The 14,750-nt window shown below is 38.4% G+C and overlaps 1 protein-coding gene and 1 non-coding gene across 2 annotated transcripts in view; one reads left to right on the top strand and one right to left on the bottom strand.

The window, feature by feature from the left end:
- Window positions 1-14,750, bottom strand: part of LOC140173693 (uncharacterized) — a 70,037-nt gene that overhangs the window by 44,242 nt on the left and 11,045 nt on the right. Inside the window, exon 3 of the mRNA XM_072198208.1 lies at window positions 14,269-14,632. Coding sequence (XP_072054309.1) covers window positions 14,269-14,632 — 364 coding nt within the window. The remainder of the gene's footprint in view (window positions 1-14,268; window positions 14,633-14,750) is intronic.
- Window positions 323-430, top strand: LOC112700082 (small nucleolar RNA R71). The gene has a single exon (XR_003153004.1). It is a non-coding gene; the product is annotated as a small nucleolar RNA R71 (small nucleolar RNA).

Here is a 14,750-nt window from a genome sequence, read left to right as displayed (position 1 = left end):
CCTTAGTACTGCTTGGTGCATTTTGCATTCCAGACAGACTTTGAGAAATCATATTGACTTGTTGAGTCAATATTTTGTTCTGAGCCAATATGGCATTCAGAGTGTCAATCTCAAGAACTCCTTTCTTCTGACTAGTCCCATTGTTCACAGGATTTCTTTCAGAAGTGTACATGAATTGGTTATTTGCAACCATTTCAATCAGTTCTTGAGCTTCAGTAGGCATCTTCTTCAGATGAAGAGATCCTCCAGCAGAGCTATCCAAAGACATCTTGGACAGTTCAGAGAGACCATCATAGAAAATACCTATGATGCTCCATTCAGAAAGCATATCAGTGGGACACTTTCTGATCAATTGTTTGTATCTTTCCCAAGCTTCATAGAAGGATTCTCCTTCCTTCTGTCTGAAGGTTTGGACTTCCACTCTAAGCTTACTCAATTTTTGAGGTGGAAAGAACTTTGCCAAGAAGGCATTGACTAGCTTTTCCCAAGAGTCCAGGCTTTCTTTAGGTTGAGAATCCAACCATGTTCTAGCTCTGTCTCTTACAGCAAAAGGGAATAGCATAAGTCTGTAGACCTCAGGGTCAACCCCATTAGTCTTAACAGTGTCACAGATTTGCAAGAATTCAGCTAAAAACTGATGAGGATCTTCCAATGGAAGTCCATGGAACTTGCAATTCTGTTGCATTAGAGAAACTAATTGAGGCTTAAGCTCAAAGTTGTTTGCTCCAATGGCAGGGATAGAGATGCTTCTCCCATAGAGTCGGGAGTAGGTGCAGTAAAGTCACCCAGCACCTTCCTTGCATTGTTGGCATTGTTGTTGTTTTCGGCTGCCATGTGTTCTTCTTCTTTGAAGAATTCGGTTAGGTGCTCTAAAGAGAGTTGTGCTTTGGCTTCTCTGAGCTTTCTCTTCATGGTCCTTTCAGGTTCAGGATCAGCCTCAACAAGAATGCCTTTGTCTTTGCTCCTGCTCATAAGAAAGAGAAGAGAACAAGAAAATGTGGAATCCTCTATGTCACAGTATAGAGATTCCTTTAGGTGTCAGAAGAAAAGAAGAGTAGAAGACAGAAGTAGAAAATTCGAACTTATCAAAGAAGATGGAGTTCGAATTTTGCATTAAGGGATAGTGTTAGTCCATAAATAGAAGGATGTGAGAAGGAGGGAAGTGATTTTCGAAAATTAAGTAGAAAATTTGAAAACATTTTTTTTTTGAAAAACATTACTTAATTTTCGAAAATGAAAATGGAAAAGAAATCAAGTGATTTTTGAAAAAGATTTTGAAATTAGAAATCAAAAGGATTTGATTGAAAACTATTTTGAAAAAGATGTGGTTAAGAAGATATGATTAGTTTTAAAAAGATGTGATTGAGAAAATATGATTTGAAAAACATTTTAAAAAGATTTGATTTGAAAATTAAAAACTTGACTAACAAGAAAAGATATGATTCAAACATTAAACCTTTCTCAACAGAAAAGGTAACATACTTGAAATGTTGAATCAAATCATTAATTGATAGTAAGTATCTTTGAAAATGGAAAGAAATTGATTTTGAAAAAGATTTGATTGAAAAATTGATTTGAAAAAGATTTGATTTTGAAAAGATTTTGAAAACTAAAAAAAAATTTGATTTGAAAACAAAATCTTCCTTCTTGTGCCATCCTGGCGTTAAACGCCCAGAATGGTGCACATTCTGGCGTTTAACGCCCAAAGCTATACCCTTTTGGGCGTTAAACGCCCAACCAGGTACCCTGGCTGGCGTTTAAACGCCAGTCTGTCCTTCTTCACTGGGCGTTTTGAACGCCCAGCTTTTTCTGTGCAATTCCTCTGCTGTATGTTCTGAATCTTCAATTCTCTGTATTATTGACTTGAGAAGACACAAATTAAAAATATTTTTGGATTTTTAATAATAAGGAAAAATCAAAATGCAACAAGAATCAAATAACAATGCATGCAAGACACCAAACTTAGCAGTTTGTATACTACTGACACTAACAAAATGAAAATGCAAATGAGACACACAAGACACTCAAGTCAATAGAATTCAAAGATTAGAGCAAGTAAATCATCAAGAACATCTTGAAGATCACTAAGACTCATGAATGTATGCATGCAATTGACACCAAACTTAAGATGAGACACTAAACTCAAACAAGAAATTTTTGGATTTTATGATTTTTTGAAATTTTTTTTTGTGTTTTTTTTTCGAAAATTAAGTGGAAAAAAAGTATCAAAATTCTCAATGCGAATTCCAGGAATCAGTGCAATGCTAGTCTAAGACTCCGGTCCAGGAATTAGACATGGCTTCACAGCCAGCCAAGCTTTCAAAGAAAGCTTCGGTCCAAAACACTAGACATGGCCAAAGGCCAGCCAAGCCTTAGCAGATCACTGCTCCAAAAGCAAGATTGATAAAAATCAACAAGCTCTTGTGATGATAAGTTGAAACCTCGGTCCAATGAGATTAGACATGGCTTCTCAGCCAGCCAGACTTCAACAAATCATCATGAAACTCTAGAATTCATCTTCAAGAATTTCGAAAAAAATAAATACCTAATCTAAGCAACAAGATGAACCGTCAGTTGTCCAAACTAGAACAATCCCTGGCAATAACGCCAAAAACTTGGTGTTGTTGCCGGATCTTGGCACTGATGTTACCAAAAGCTTGCTCAAAACTAGAACAATCCCCGGCAACGGCGCCAAAAACTTGGTGCGCGAAATTGTGAACAATACTTTTTCACAACTCTCATAATCCCCGGTCATGAACCCCAAAAACTTGGTAGCTCAATACCATGGCATTACACAACTTCGCACAACTAACCAGCAAGTGCACTGGGTCGTCCAAGTAATAAACCTTACGCGAGTAAGGGTCGATCCCACGGAGATTGTTAGTATTGAAGCAAGCTATGGTCGTCTTGTAAATCTTAGTCAGGCAAACTCAAATGGTAACGGTGATAAACGAAAATAACAAAAAGGTAAAGATAGAGATACTTATGTAATTCATTGGTAGGAACTTCAGATAAGCGCATGAAGATGCCTTCCCTTCCGTCTCTCTGCTTTCCTACTGTCTTCATCCAATCCTTCTTATTCCTTTCCATGGCAAGCTTGTGTAGGGTTTCACCGTTGTCAATGGCTACCTCCCATCCTCTCAATGAAAACGATTGCATATGCTCTGTCACAGCACGCGGAATTCAGCTGTCGGTTCTCGGTCAGGCCGGAATAGAATCCATCGATTCTTTTGCGTCTGTCACTAACGCCCCGCCTGCTAGGAGTTTGAAGCACGTCACAGCCATTCAGTCATTGAATCCTACTCAGAATACCACAGACAAGGTTAGACCTTCCGGATTCTCTTGAATGCCGCCATCAGTTCTTGCCTATACCACGAAGACTCTGATCTCACGGAATGGTTGGCTCGTTTGTCAGGCGAGCACTCGGTTGTCAGGCGATCAACCATGCATCGTGCAATCAGGAATCCAAGAGATATTCACCCAATCGAAGGTAGAACGGAGGTGGTTGTCAGTCACACGTTCATAAGTGAGAATGATGATGAGTGTCACGGATCATCACATTCATCAAGTTGAAGAACAAGTGATATCTTAGAACAAGAACAAGCGAATTGAATGGAAGAACAATAGTAATTGCATTAATACTCGAGGTACAGCAGAGCTCCACACCTTAATCTATGGTGTGTAGAAACTCCACCGTTGAAAATACATAAGAACAAGGTCTAGGCATGGCCGTGAGGCCAGCCTCCCAATGAGGGTTCAATCATAAAAACATGATTAAAAGCTCTCTAATACAATAGTAAAAGGTCCTACTTATAGAAAACTAGTAGCCTAGGGTGTACAGAGATGAGTAAATGACATAAAAATCCACTTCCGGGCCCACTTGGTGTGTGCTTGGGCTGAGCAATGAAGCATTTTCGTGTAGAGACTCTTCTTGGAGTTAAACGCCAGCTTTTATGCCAGTTTGGGCGTTTAACTCCCATTTGGGTGCCAGTTCCAGCGTTTAACGCTGGGATTTCTGAGGGTGACTTTGAACGCCGGTTTGGGCCATCAAATCTTGGGCAAAGTATGGACTATCATATATTGCTGGAAAGCCCAGAATGTCTACTTTCCAACGCCGTTGAGAGCGCGCCAATTGGGCTTCTGTAGCTCCAGAAAATTCACTTCGAGTGCAGGGAGGTCAGAATCCAACAGCATCTGCAGTCCTTTTTAGTCTCTGAATCAGATTTTTGCTCAGGTCCCTCAATTTCAGCCAGAAAATACCTGAAATCACAGAAAAACACACAAACTCATAGTAAAGTCCAGAAAAGTGAATTTTAACTAAAAACTAATAAAAATATACTAAAAACTAACTAGATTATACTAAAAACATACTAAAACAATGCCAAAAAGCATACAAATTATCCGCTCATCAGGAGGCTGGCCATTCGGCCATGCCTAGATCTTGTTCTTATGTATTTTCAACGGTGGAGTTTCTACACACCATAGATTAAGGTGTGGAGCTCTGCTGTACCTCGAGTATTAATGCAATTACTATTGTTCTTCTATTCAATTCAGCTTTTTCTTATTCTAAGATATCACTTGTTCCTCAACTTGATGAATGCGACGATCCGTGACACTCATCATCATTCTCACCTATGAACGTGTGCCTGACAACCACCTCCGTTCTACCTTAGATTGAGTGGATATCTCTTGGATTCCTTAATCAGAGTCTTCGTGGTATAAGCTAGAATTGATGGCGGCATTCAAGAGAATCCGGAAGGTCTAAACCTTGTCTGTGGTATTCTGAGTAGGATTCAAGAATTGAATGACTGTGACGAGCTTCAAACTCGCGATTGTGGGGCATTAGTGACAGACGCAGAAGAATCACTGGATTCTATTCCGACATGATCGAGAACCGACAGCTGAATAGTCGTGCTGTGACAGAGCGCATTGAACATTTTCACTGAGAGGATGGGATTGTAGCCACTGACAACAGTGATGCCCAACATACAGCTTGCCATGGAAAGAAGTAAGAAGGATTGGATGAAGACAATAGGAAAGCAGAGAAACGAAAGGGACAGAACATCTCCATACGCTTATCTGAAATTCTCACCAACGAATTACATAAGTATCTCTATCTTTATTTTATGCTTTATTCATAAATCATCTATAACCATTTGAATCTGCCTGACTGAGATTTACAAGATGACCATAGCTTGCTTCATACCAACAATCTCCGTGGGATCGACCCTTACTCGCGTAAGGTTTATTACTTGGACGACCCAGTGCACTTGCTGGTTAGTTGTGCGAAGTTGTGATAAAGAGTTGAGATTGCAATTGAGCGTACCATGTTGATGGCGCCATTGATGATCACAATTTCGTGCACCTGTCAACTTAGGATGATTTGTGGGATAAAGCGTAAGAGAAGAATGTTTAATGGTTGGCGTTGCAAATCAAGGCTCATTTTGGTTGATACCTCAAGGCGTAGATACAAGGGTTGGGCTAGTGCTCACTTGAATGGGTCTAAAAGGAGAGTTTGGTATCACCTTGAGAATTCATCTTGTTTACCACCCGGATGGATTAATAATGATGAACAACTTCAAGACGGGTGTGAAAATAAAGTGTGGGATTCCGGATTAGAAGAAGAGGATCAACTTTGGGAGCCCCAAGCTTGTGAAGAACTCCATCAACACTTGGCTCAATCCATAAGAAATCTTGGGACACAATGGAGAACCAAGCATTGGTGGGAGTTCCAGGATGAGTACAAGCACAAGCTACCTTGATGAGGAGCTCCCCATAAGTCTAACTTAAGGACAATAAATAAAAGTGCTAGGTGGGAGACACCCCACCATGGTAACATCTTTTCATTTTTCTCTTTTGTAAATATGGTAGAATTAGTTTAATTTCATGTTTTGTTTAGTTAAGTTGAGTTTAATTGGTAGTATAGTATGTTAAATAAGGTTCTATGGTGTTTTGGTAACTGTTTGGAGGTTTGGAATGCCTGGATTGGTGCAAAAACATAGAAAATTTTTGAAAACAGAGCACCATCCACGCGTGCGCACAATACACGCACACGCGTGCATCAAGCATTTTGGACCATGCACGCACGCGCGCCATGCACGCGTACGCATGGATTGAGAAGTTCCACCTTCCATACCTTGAGCCGAGAGTTAGGCCTCCACTATGTGGAAATTGGGCCTGAGGCACAAACCAATTCACGCATACGCACACCTGCCGCGTACGCGCCACTCTCGTAATAAGCCATCGACGCAGACGCACCTTGTGCGCGTACGCGTCGCATCCATTGCACCACCATCCGCGCACGCGCGCCATGCGCGCTTACGCGCGGATGTCCTTCTTTCACTACATTTCTTTTCTTCTCCTCCTTCCATTTCTTTTCCTTCTCCTTTCTTCTTCCCTTTCTCTACCCCTCATCCAACACTTCCAAATACCATTGATAACCATTTATTTTAGTTAACTAATTAGTTAGTTAGTTAGTTGATAGTTAGTTTTAGTTAATTTCTATTTTATTTTCTCTTCTTCATTGTAAGTGTTGGATTGTTATCCTTGTTTACCATTAATTGCTGCTGAGAATTAAAAAGGGATGTTATCTTAACATCATTGTGTTTATAATCTTTGTTGGATTTTATTGTTGAGGTTATATTTTGCTACTTGGTTTTGAGTTCTTCATGCTTACCTTTTAAGAATACCAAGTGAGGAGAATTGCCTTCGAGCTTGTAACTCTTCTTGAATTGCATGATTTGGCCACCATGTGATTTGAGCCTTATTTTGTGATTAGGCAATTTCTTGATGGATGTTGTGCATTTACCTTAATGCATTTTGTTTCATGATTACATGCATCCATATGTGTTTGACTTGAATGCTTTCATACTTCTTTAATGCTTGTTTTACCTTACAAGTTCACTTAAAGCATCTCAAGCACACTAGGACAAGTGAAGTGCATGATTCTTTTGTGACATAGCTTTTTATGCTAATGTGTGTTCTAAACTGCGCAATCTAGAATTCACACACGTATTTGTCATTAATGTCACACTCACCTCATTCTAGTGATTTACCTCATTCCAACAATGTATGCTTCCTTGCTTTTGTTTTCTCATCTTATGGTGTTATACTTTTGTTTTTCATGAACAATGCACCACAAGCAAACATGGAAGCGGAAGAAAGAACACGCAGCAATCCGAAGAGTCGCCGTACCCCTTTGCTCATCTTTGAGTGCACCGAGGACGGTGCAAACTTTTAAGTGTGGGGAGGTCGTCCGACCAGTCGGCAATTTTGGGTGACAAGTTTCTAATTCCAACACTTTTGCATTTCATTCTAGGATTTTAGGATTTTTACTTGCATTTTCTTATTTTTGCATATGTATACACAATAAGCTTAGTCAAAATAATGAATTTTTTCAAGATTTCTATCTATAGGGCACCAATTGATTTGAGTGAAAGCTTTTCATATAACTTGCTTGAATTATATATCTTGTGGATCATGTTTTTGAGCTACGAACACAAGCAAGTGAGATTTGAACCTAATGGTGTGGTTACATCTTATAACCACTTATTTTCCTTCTTGTGTGCATTATTCTCATTCTATGATTGTAATCTTTGAATTGTTTGATTCTCTATGTCTATTATTTTGTGTATTCATGCATTTATATGATTGAGGCCATCATTTCATTTAGCTTACTTACCCAAAAAGCCTTACCTTTTATCATCCATTGTTAGCCAATTTGAGCCTACGCTTAACCCACTTTGTTCTAAATTTAGCACATTACAAGCCTTAAAGCGAAAAAACAATTAATGTCCTTAATTTGGATCTTTGATTGGCTTAGGCTAGTGTGCGTGAGTATCATTCAAGTGTGGAAATCTTGGGACATTGGGGGAATAAAAGGGTAGTTTTGTATTCTTATTGAAATTATTAGGAATTGGGTACATGCTCATGTATTGATAAAACGTATAGACCTTATGCATTGAGGTTCTTGTATATAAAAAGAAAACAAAATGAGAAAAACAAAAAGAAAAAAAAGAAAAGAAAAATAATATGGAAAAGAAAAAAAAGAACAGAAAAAGAAAGAAACAAAGAAAAAAAAGAAAGAAATAAAAAGGGACAAAATGCCCCAAAGAAAAGCAAAGCTCAATAAGGATCAATGCATAAGTGTTGTGAAATGAAGAGAAAATGCATGAGTATGTTAAAAAAAAGTGAAAAGTGGATTTAGGTTAGAATTTAATTGTATAGGATGTCATAGGTTAGGTGGGAAGCTTAAGTTTATCAAAGATTCAAATTTCAAGCTCACTTGACCAAATATGCATCCTACCTTGACCCTAGCCCCATTACAACCAAAGAAAAGACCTCATGATAGATGTATGCATGCATGAAATATATGTTGATTGTTAGAAGAAGAACAAATCTTGGAAAGCATGGTTAGGGGAGAATTGAGAGAATCAACCCTAAACACTTGAGCGAATAGAGTGCAAACACATCCGGTGAGGGTTTGATGCTCAATTACATGTTTTCACCTATGATCATCTTTTCATGCAAGTTTGTAAAAACATTTAATAACTCAATTCAATTGTGGATTAGACTTGCTAGTCCTAGGCCCTTGTGCATGTATGCTTCTTGGGAATTAATTTATTTTGACCAAGCAATTGCATTCATTTAGATAGTTGCATATAGGTAGATTGCATTTAGTTAATTTACATTGAATAAATGTTGATACCCTTTGTTTCTCTCTTGGCTTAAGCATGAGGACATGCTTGGTTTAAGTGTGGGGAGGTTGATAAACCCCATTTGTAGGGTTTATCTTGTGCTTGATTTATGAGATTTTATAACCTTTTACCCACATTTATTCAATGAAATAGCATGGTTTTATAACTTCTCCCTTAATTGTGCTTAAGAGTGAAAACATGCTTTTTAGGTCTTAAAATAGCTAAATTTAATTCACCTTGATTCTATTAGATGCCTTGATATGTTTGTTAAGTGATTCCAGATTTAGGAGGCAAAGATTGGATTAAAGGAATGAAGGAAAAGCATGTAAAAATGGAGAACTCATGAAGAAATAAAGGAAACGCAAAAGCTGTCAAGCCGACCTCTTCGCACTTAATCGACCATAACTTGAGCTACAGAGATCCAAATGATGCGGTCTCAGTTGGGTTGGAAAGCTAATATTCGGGGCTTCGAAATGATATAATATTTGCCAGAGTTGCTACACGTATGGTGACGCGCACGCGCACTGTACACGCACGCGTCGTTGCTGCCATATGATCTACTTAAAGCAATACGTGGCCAGCGAATTCTAAAGCCTTGTGGGCCCAATCCAACTCATTTCTGATGCTATTTAAGCCAAGGATTGAAGAGGGATGAGAAAGTTAGTTACCATTAGTTTAGTTTAGCATAGTTTAGTTTTAGAATTAGTTTCTAGAGAGAGAAGCTCTCACTTCTCTCTAGAATTAGGATTAGGTTTAGTTCTTAGATCTAGGTTTTCATTCATTCTTTCTTCTACTTCGACCTCTCAATTCCTTGTTGTTACATTCATCTTCCTCTATTCTTTTGTTGTAATTTCCTTTATGTTGTTCTTGTATTTTGTTGTAGATCTACTTTTGTTCCTTCCTTTCTCTTTCAATTCAATTCAAGGTAAATCATAATAATTGTGTTCCTTTTGATTTGTTGTTGTTAATTCTTTGCAATAATTGTTGTTAGATTTTGTTCTTGTTGTTGATTTACTATGCTTTCCTTTTATGCCTTCCAAGTGTTTGATGAAATGCTTGGTTGGATTTTAGAGTAGAATTTTATACTCTTGGCTTGGAAAGGTAACTTAGGACCTCTTGAGTTACTAATGTCCAAGTGATTAATGATTGGGAGCCATTGACTCTAGTTCTCACTAATTGAATTAGTGGAGAGTTAGGACCTATGGACTTGGATTGATATATCTCATTCAACTTTCCTTTACCATTAGTTAGAGGATGATTTAGTGAGATCAATCCTTGCCAATTCTCATATTGTGGTTAGTGATTAGGATAGAGATCTTTGACCACCAACCCTCGCCAAGACTTTTTTGGCCATTAGTTTACTTTTTGCCACTTATCTTTCATGTTTCTTATTAAAACCCCAAAAATAACTCACAACCAATAACAAGACACTTTATTGTAATTCCTAGGGAGAACGACCCAAGGTTCAATACTTCGGTTTATAAATTTAGGGGTTTGTTTTAGTGACAAACAACTTTTTGTATGAAAAGATTATTGTTTGGTTTAGGAACTATACTTGCAACGAGAATTCATTTGTGAAATTCTAAACCATCAAAAATCTAATCATCACGCGTCGATCACGTCTCTCTATTTTTTTCTTTTATGCAGTATGCAGAATGCAAAATGCAATGAATGTCATGCAAAAATTTCAGGTTCAATCAAAATTCAAAAACAGACTAAAATTGGAAGAGGAACGATCATACCATGGTGGGTTGTCTCCCACCTAGCACTTTTAGTTAAAGTCCTTAAGTTGGACATTCTGGTGAGCTTCTTGTTATGGCGGCTTGTGCTTGTATTCATCTAAGAATCTCCACCAGTGTTTGGAATTTCCACAGCCTCCGGGGTCCCAAACTAGGTGCAGAAAGCCTTCAAGCAAGCTAAAGCAAGTGACAAGGCCCCAAAAGTATTGATTTCTAGATTGAATTCCGGGGTCCCAAACCTTGCTTTTGCTCCCGTCTTCTTGTTGATCATTAGTGTTCCAACCGGGTCGCGGAGAATCTGAATTCTCACTAAAGCAGCCAAACAACTTGTTAGACCCATTCAATTGAGCTTTACACCAAACTTTGCATGTCAATTTGGAGCATACAACCATGTTGAACCTTGCTTGACAACTCCAACCACTAACCATCTTCTTCTTGCTCTTAATGCCACAAAGAGCTCTAAGTTGACCATTCATCTCTAGAAGCCCATATTCAAGTGGGAAAGTAAAGGTCAAAGATAAGAATTTTACCCACTTGAAAATTGTGTTGGACGGTAATATCTTCGGGGGAGGTGTTTCTAATGATCTTGCAAGCTCCACTCCCTTGTGCTCTTCTTTAGCAACGTCCACCTCTTTGCAATCTTCTTCAATATCAAACTCTTCCTCTTGGTAGATCTCTTCCAATTCAATCTCTTCTTCATTGTTCACCAAGGGCATGAGAGGCTGTGCTTCTTCTTCTTTCATCTCCATGTGAAGTCCAATGGGAGAGGATTCAAATGTAGATAAGAATTCATCAATGATCGAATCCATCTCTTGATCATCCCATTCAAAGTCTTCAATCATGAGATGCCTTGGAGGTTGTACACCTTCCTCAACATCAGTTTCAAACGTTTTTGAAGGAGGCTTTATAACTTGACCTTCCCATGGAGGTTCAGCATCTCCTAAGTCTTTAACCACTTCTTCTTCTTCAATAATTCCGGCTTCCTCCACTTGTTCCTGTACAAAGTCACGCTCCTTATTGTCCACTGGAGTTTCTAGTGTCTCCTTCATACTACGTTCTTCATTAGATTCTGCATATGAAGCCATGGGGGTTCCTTGAATATCCGAACGTCGGAAAGGTAATCGATTTATCGCTTGATCCAGGTGTTTAAGTATGAAATCGTATTCCTCCTTGATGGCTTCTTTTCTATGATAACTCCCTTCAACTACTCCTTCATCTGCAAAGGTCTCTACTACCTTCACCTTTGGTGCCTCCTCTAGCTCCTTATGAAGTATGGATTCACGAAGATGATCCTCTCTCTCTTGTTCCATGTCAATAGTATCATTGGAATTATGTTGCTCTTGGGTTGATGGATGTGGATGCTCTTCCATGGATGGTGGTGATGGGATGGGTAGATCATTATGTGGTTGAGATGGAAGTACATTGGAGCTTGAAGGTTGAATATTAGGGGTAGAGGGTTGGTCCATGCGGGATATAAGTTCTTGAAGAGTAGAGGTAAGACTAGTGATAGAGGCAAGTGTGCTCTCCATGGAGGTTTGGGGTGGATAGGAGGGTTCATTATTTTGGGAAACAGATTCATAATACGGAGGTGGTTCTTTTTGATAAGGATATGAAGATGGTGAATATTGAGGTGGTCGTTCTGTGTATGGTTCATATGGTGGTTGGTGTGGTGGATAAGGATTAGGGTCATCTGGGGGTGAATGGCGAAAAGGGGCTTGTGAGTATGGTGGTCCAAAGTTATGTTGAGGAGGGGGTTCATAGGCATATGGTGGTGGTTGTTGATAATCAAAAGAGTGCTCACCATAGCCATTATCTTGGTATGCATCACAGAATGGTTGTTGATAGTGCCTTGGAGGTGGTTGTTGCCATGAAGGTTGATCAAATTCTTGTGGCTCCTCCCATCTTTGATTCTTCCAACCTTGATACCTGTTCTCATTATAGTTCCCATTCCTAACAACAACATTGGAATCAAACTTGAAGCCAGAGGGGTGAGAGTTCATAGTAGTAGGAAAAAATAAAAACAAAAACTAACAAAAAGAAAATATTTTGAAAAAAGAAATGATATGATTTTTGAAAAAAAGATAAAATAAGATTTTGAGAAGGATATGATTTTTTAAAAAAAAAGATAAGATAAGATTTTGAAATAAGATAAGAAAATATTTTGAAAAAGATATGATTTGTTTTTTAAAAAGGATTTGAATTTTGAAATTTAAAACTAAGATAAGATGAGATAAAAATTTTAAAATCTGAATTTTTTTTTGAAAAATATTTACAATAACCAATAATAAGGCACACGTTTGCAATTCCCCGGCAACGGTGCCATTTTGAAGAACTGAAGATTGATGGTTTAGAAGTTATAATAAATTCTCGTTGCAAGTATAGTTTCTAAACCAAGCAATCAACGTTTCTTACAAACGTTTGGTTATCACAAGTAACAAACCCAATATAATTTATAAACCGAAGTATTCAAACCTCGGGTCGTCTTCTCAATGAATTGCAGGGAAGTATGATTTATTATTGGTTATGCAAAGGTATATTTTGGGTTTTGAAAAGGTTTTGAACAAAAGAAATAATTTGCAGGATTAAATAAATTAATAACTAATAAAACTCTTGGCAATGTATGAAAACTGGAAGTCCTATCCTAGTTATCCTTATCAATAGTGATGAGAATTTATATTTTTGCTACCACTAAGTCAACCTCTAACTATGAGGGTCAGTTAAGTGGATAAATTAATTTAACACCTAAAGTCCTAGTCAACTCCTTAAGGAAAGACTAGAGTTATAGGAATCTAAATTAATCAGCAAGAATAACAATTATCAATCATGATGAGTTTAATAACTCAAGAGTTACCAATTAATCAACCGAAACCAATAGTAAATAATATAAATTATAAATAGGAAAAAAAGCAATCATGAGTCTGAAATATCTCAAATTATATTAATTAAGAAAATCATAACATGAATGGTCATTAAATAAAAGAGAAAAATAACTAAAAAGAACATTGAACCTGAGATGAAGAAGATAAAAATATTCCTAAGTCCTTTAAGAGGAGTCTTAATCCTAATCCTAAGAGAGAGGAGAGAGCCTCTCTCTCTAAAAACTACATCTAAATTATGAAAAGTGAATTATGAGTCTGAAATGAAGTCATCTTTTGAGTCTTTGCATGTTTCCTGACTTTAATCTGTGTTTCTGGGCCGAAAACTGGGTTGAAATGCGGCTCAAAATCTGTGCCAGCGACTTCTGTAATTCTACAGATCACACACGTCAAGCGGCCACGTCGTCCACGCGTTCGCGTCACTCAGCGTTTCTCGTACCATGCGTGCGCGTCGTCCATGCATTTGCGTCGTTCGTGCAGCTTCCAATCCGCGCGATTGCGTCAGGCACGCGAGCGCGTCACTGTGATTTCTTCCATTTCGCGCGGTCGCGTGAGCCATGCGACCGCGTGACTTCTCGCTGGTCATCTCCTCAATTCCTTGTGTTCCTTCCACTTTTGCATGCTTCCTCTTTATTCCTTATGCCATTCTTGCCCTATGGAGCCTGAAACACTTAACACACAGATCACGGCATCGAATGGTATAAAGGAGAATAAAAATATACAATTAAAAGATCTTTAGGAAGCAAGTTTTCAGTCATAGAACAATTTGGGAAGGAATTGTAAATATATGCTAATCATATGAATAAGTAGGTGAAAAGCTTGATAAAACCACTCAATCAAACACAATATAAACCATAAAATAATGGTTTATCAGAGGTCTTAACTGCCGTGAGGCATATGCCACTACATTCTGGTACTGCATCAGCACACACCCCAGTCCCTTTAGTGAGGCATTACAGTACACCTCAAATGGTTCATTCGGTTCGGGTAATTCCAACACAGGCGCGGTAGTCAACTTTTGCTTCAACACTTGAAAGCTCTCTTCAAACTCAGGAGTCCAAACAAACGGTGTGTCCTTGCGGATTAACTTGGTCAACGGCAAAGCTATCTGCGAGAAGCCCTTGATGAACCTCCTATAGTAGCCAACTAAGCCCAGAAAACTCCTTATCTCAGTAACTGACGTCGGTCGCTTCCACTCCATTGCTCCTTCCACCTTGGCAGGATCTACTGCTATCCCCTGTTTACTCACTATGTGACCCAAAAACTTCACCTCACGTTTCCAGAAATCGCATTTAGATAACTTGGCGTACAATTTCCTATCCTTCAGGATTTGTAACACAGTTCACAAGTGCTCGGTATGCTCTTCTTTGGTCTTAGAATAAATTATTATGTCATCAATGAAGACTACAACAAACTTATCCAAGAATGGGCGGAAGATT

This window comes from Arachis hypogaea, chromosome 6 (assembly GCF_003086295.3).
Source record: "Arachis hypogaea cultivar Tifrunner chromosome 6, arahy.Tifrunner.gnm2.J5K5, whole genome shotgun sequence".
NCBI classification, from domain to species: Eukaryota; Viridiplantae; Streptophyta; class Magnoliopsida; order Fabales; family Fabaceae; genus Arachis; species Arachis hypogaea.
Note: the sequence above shows the minus strand (reverse complement) of the source record. Positions and strands in the feature narration are given on the sequence as shown.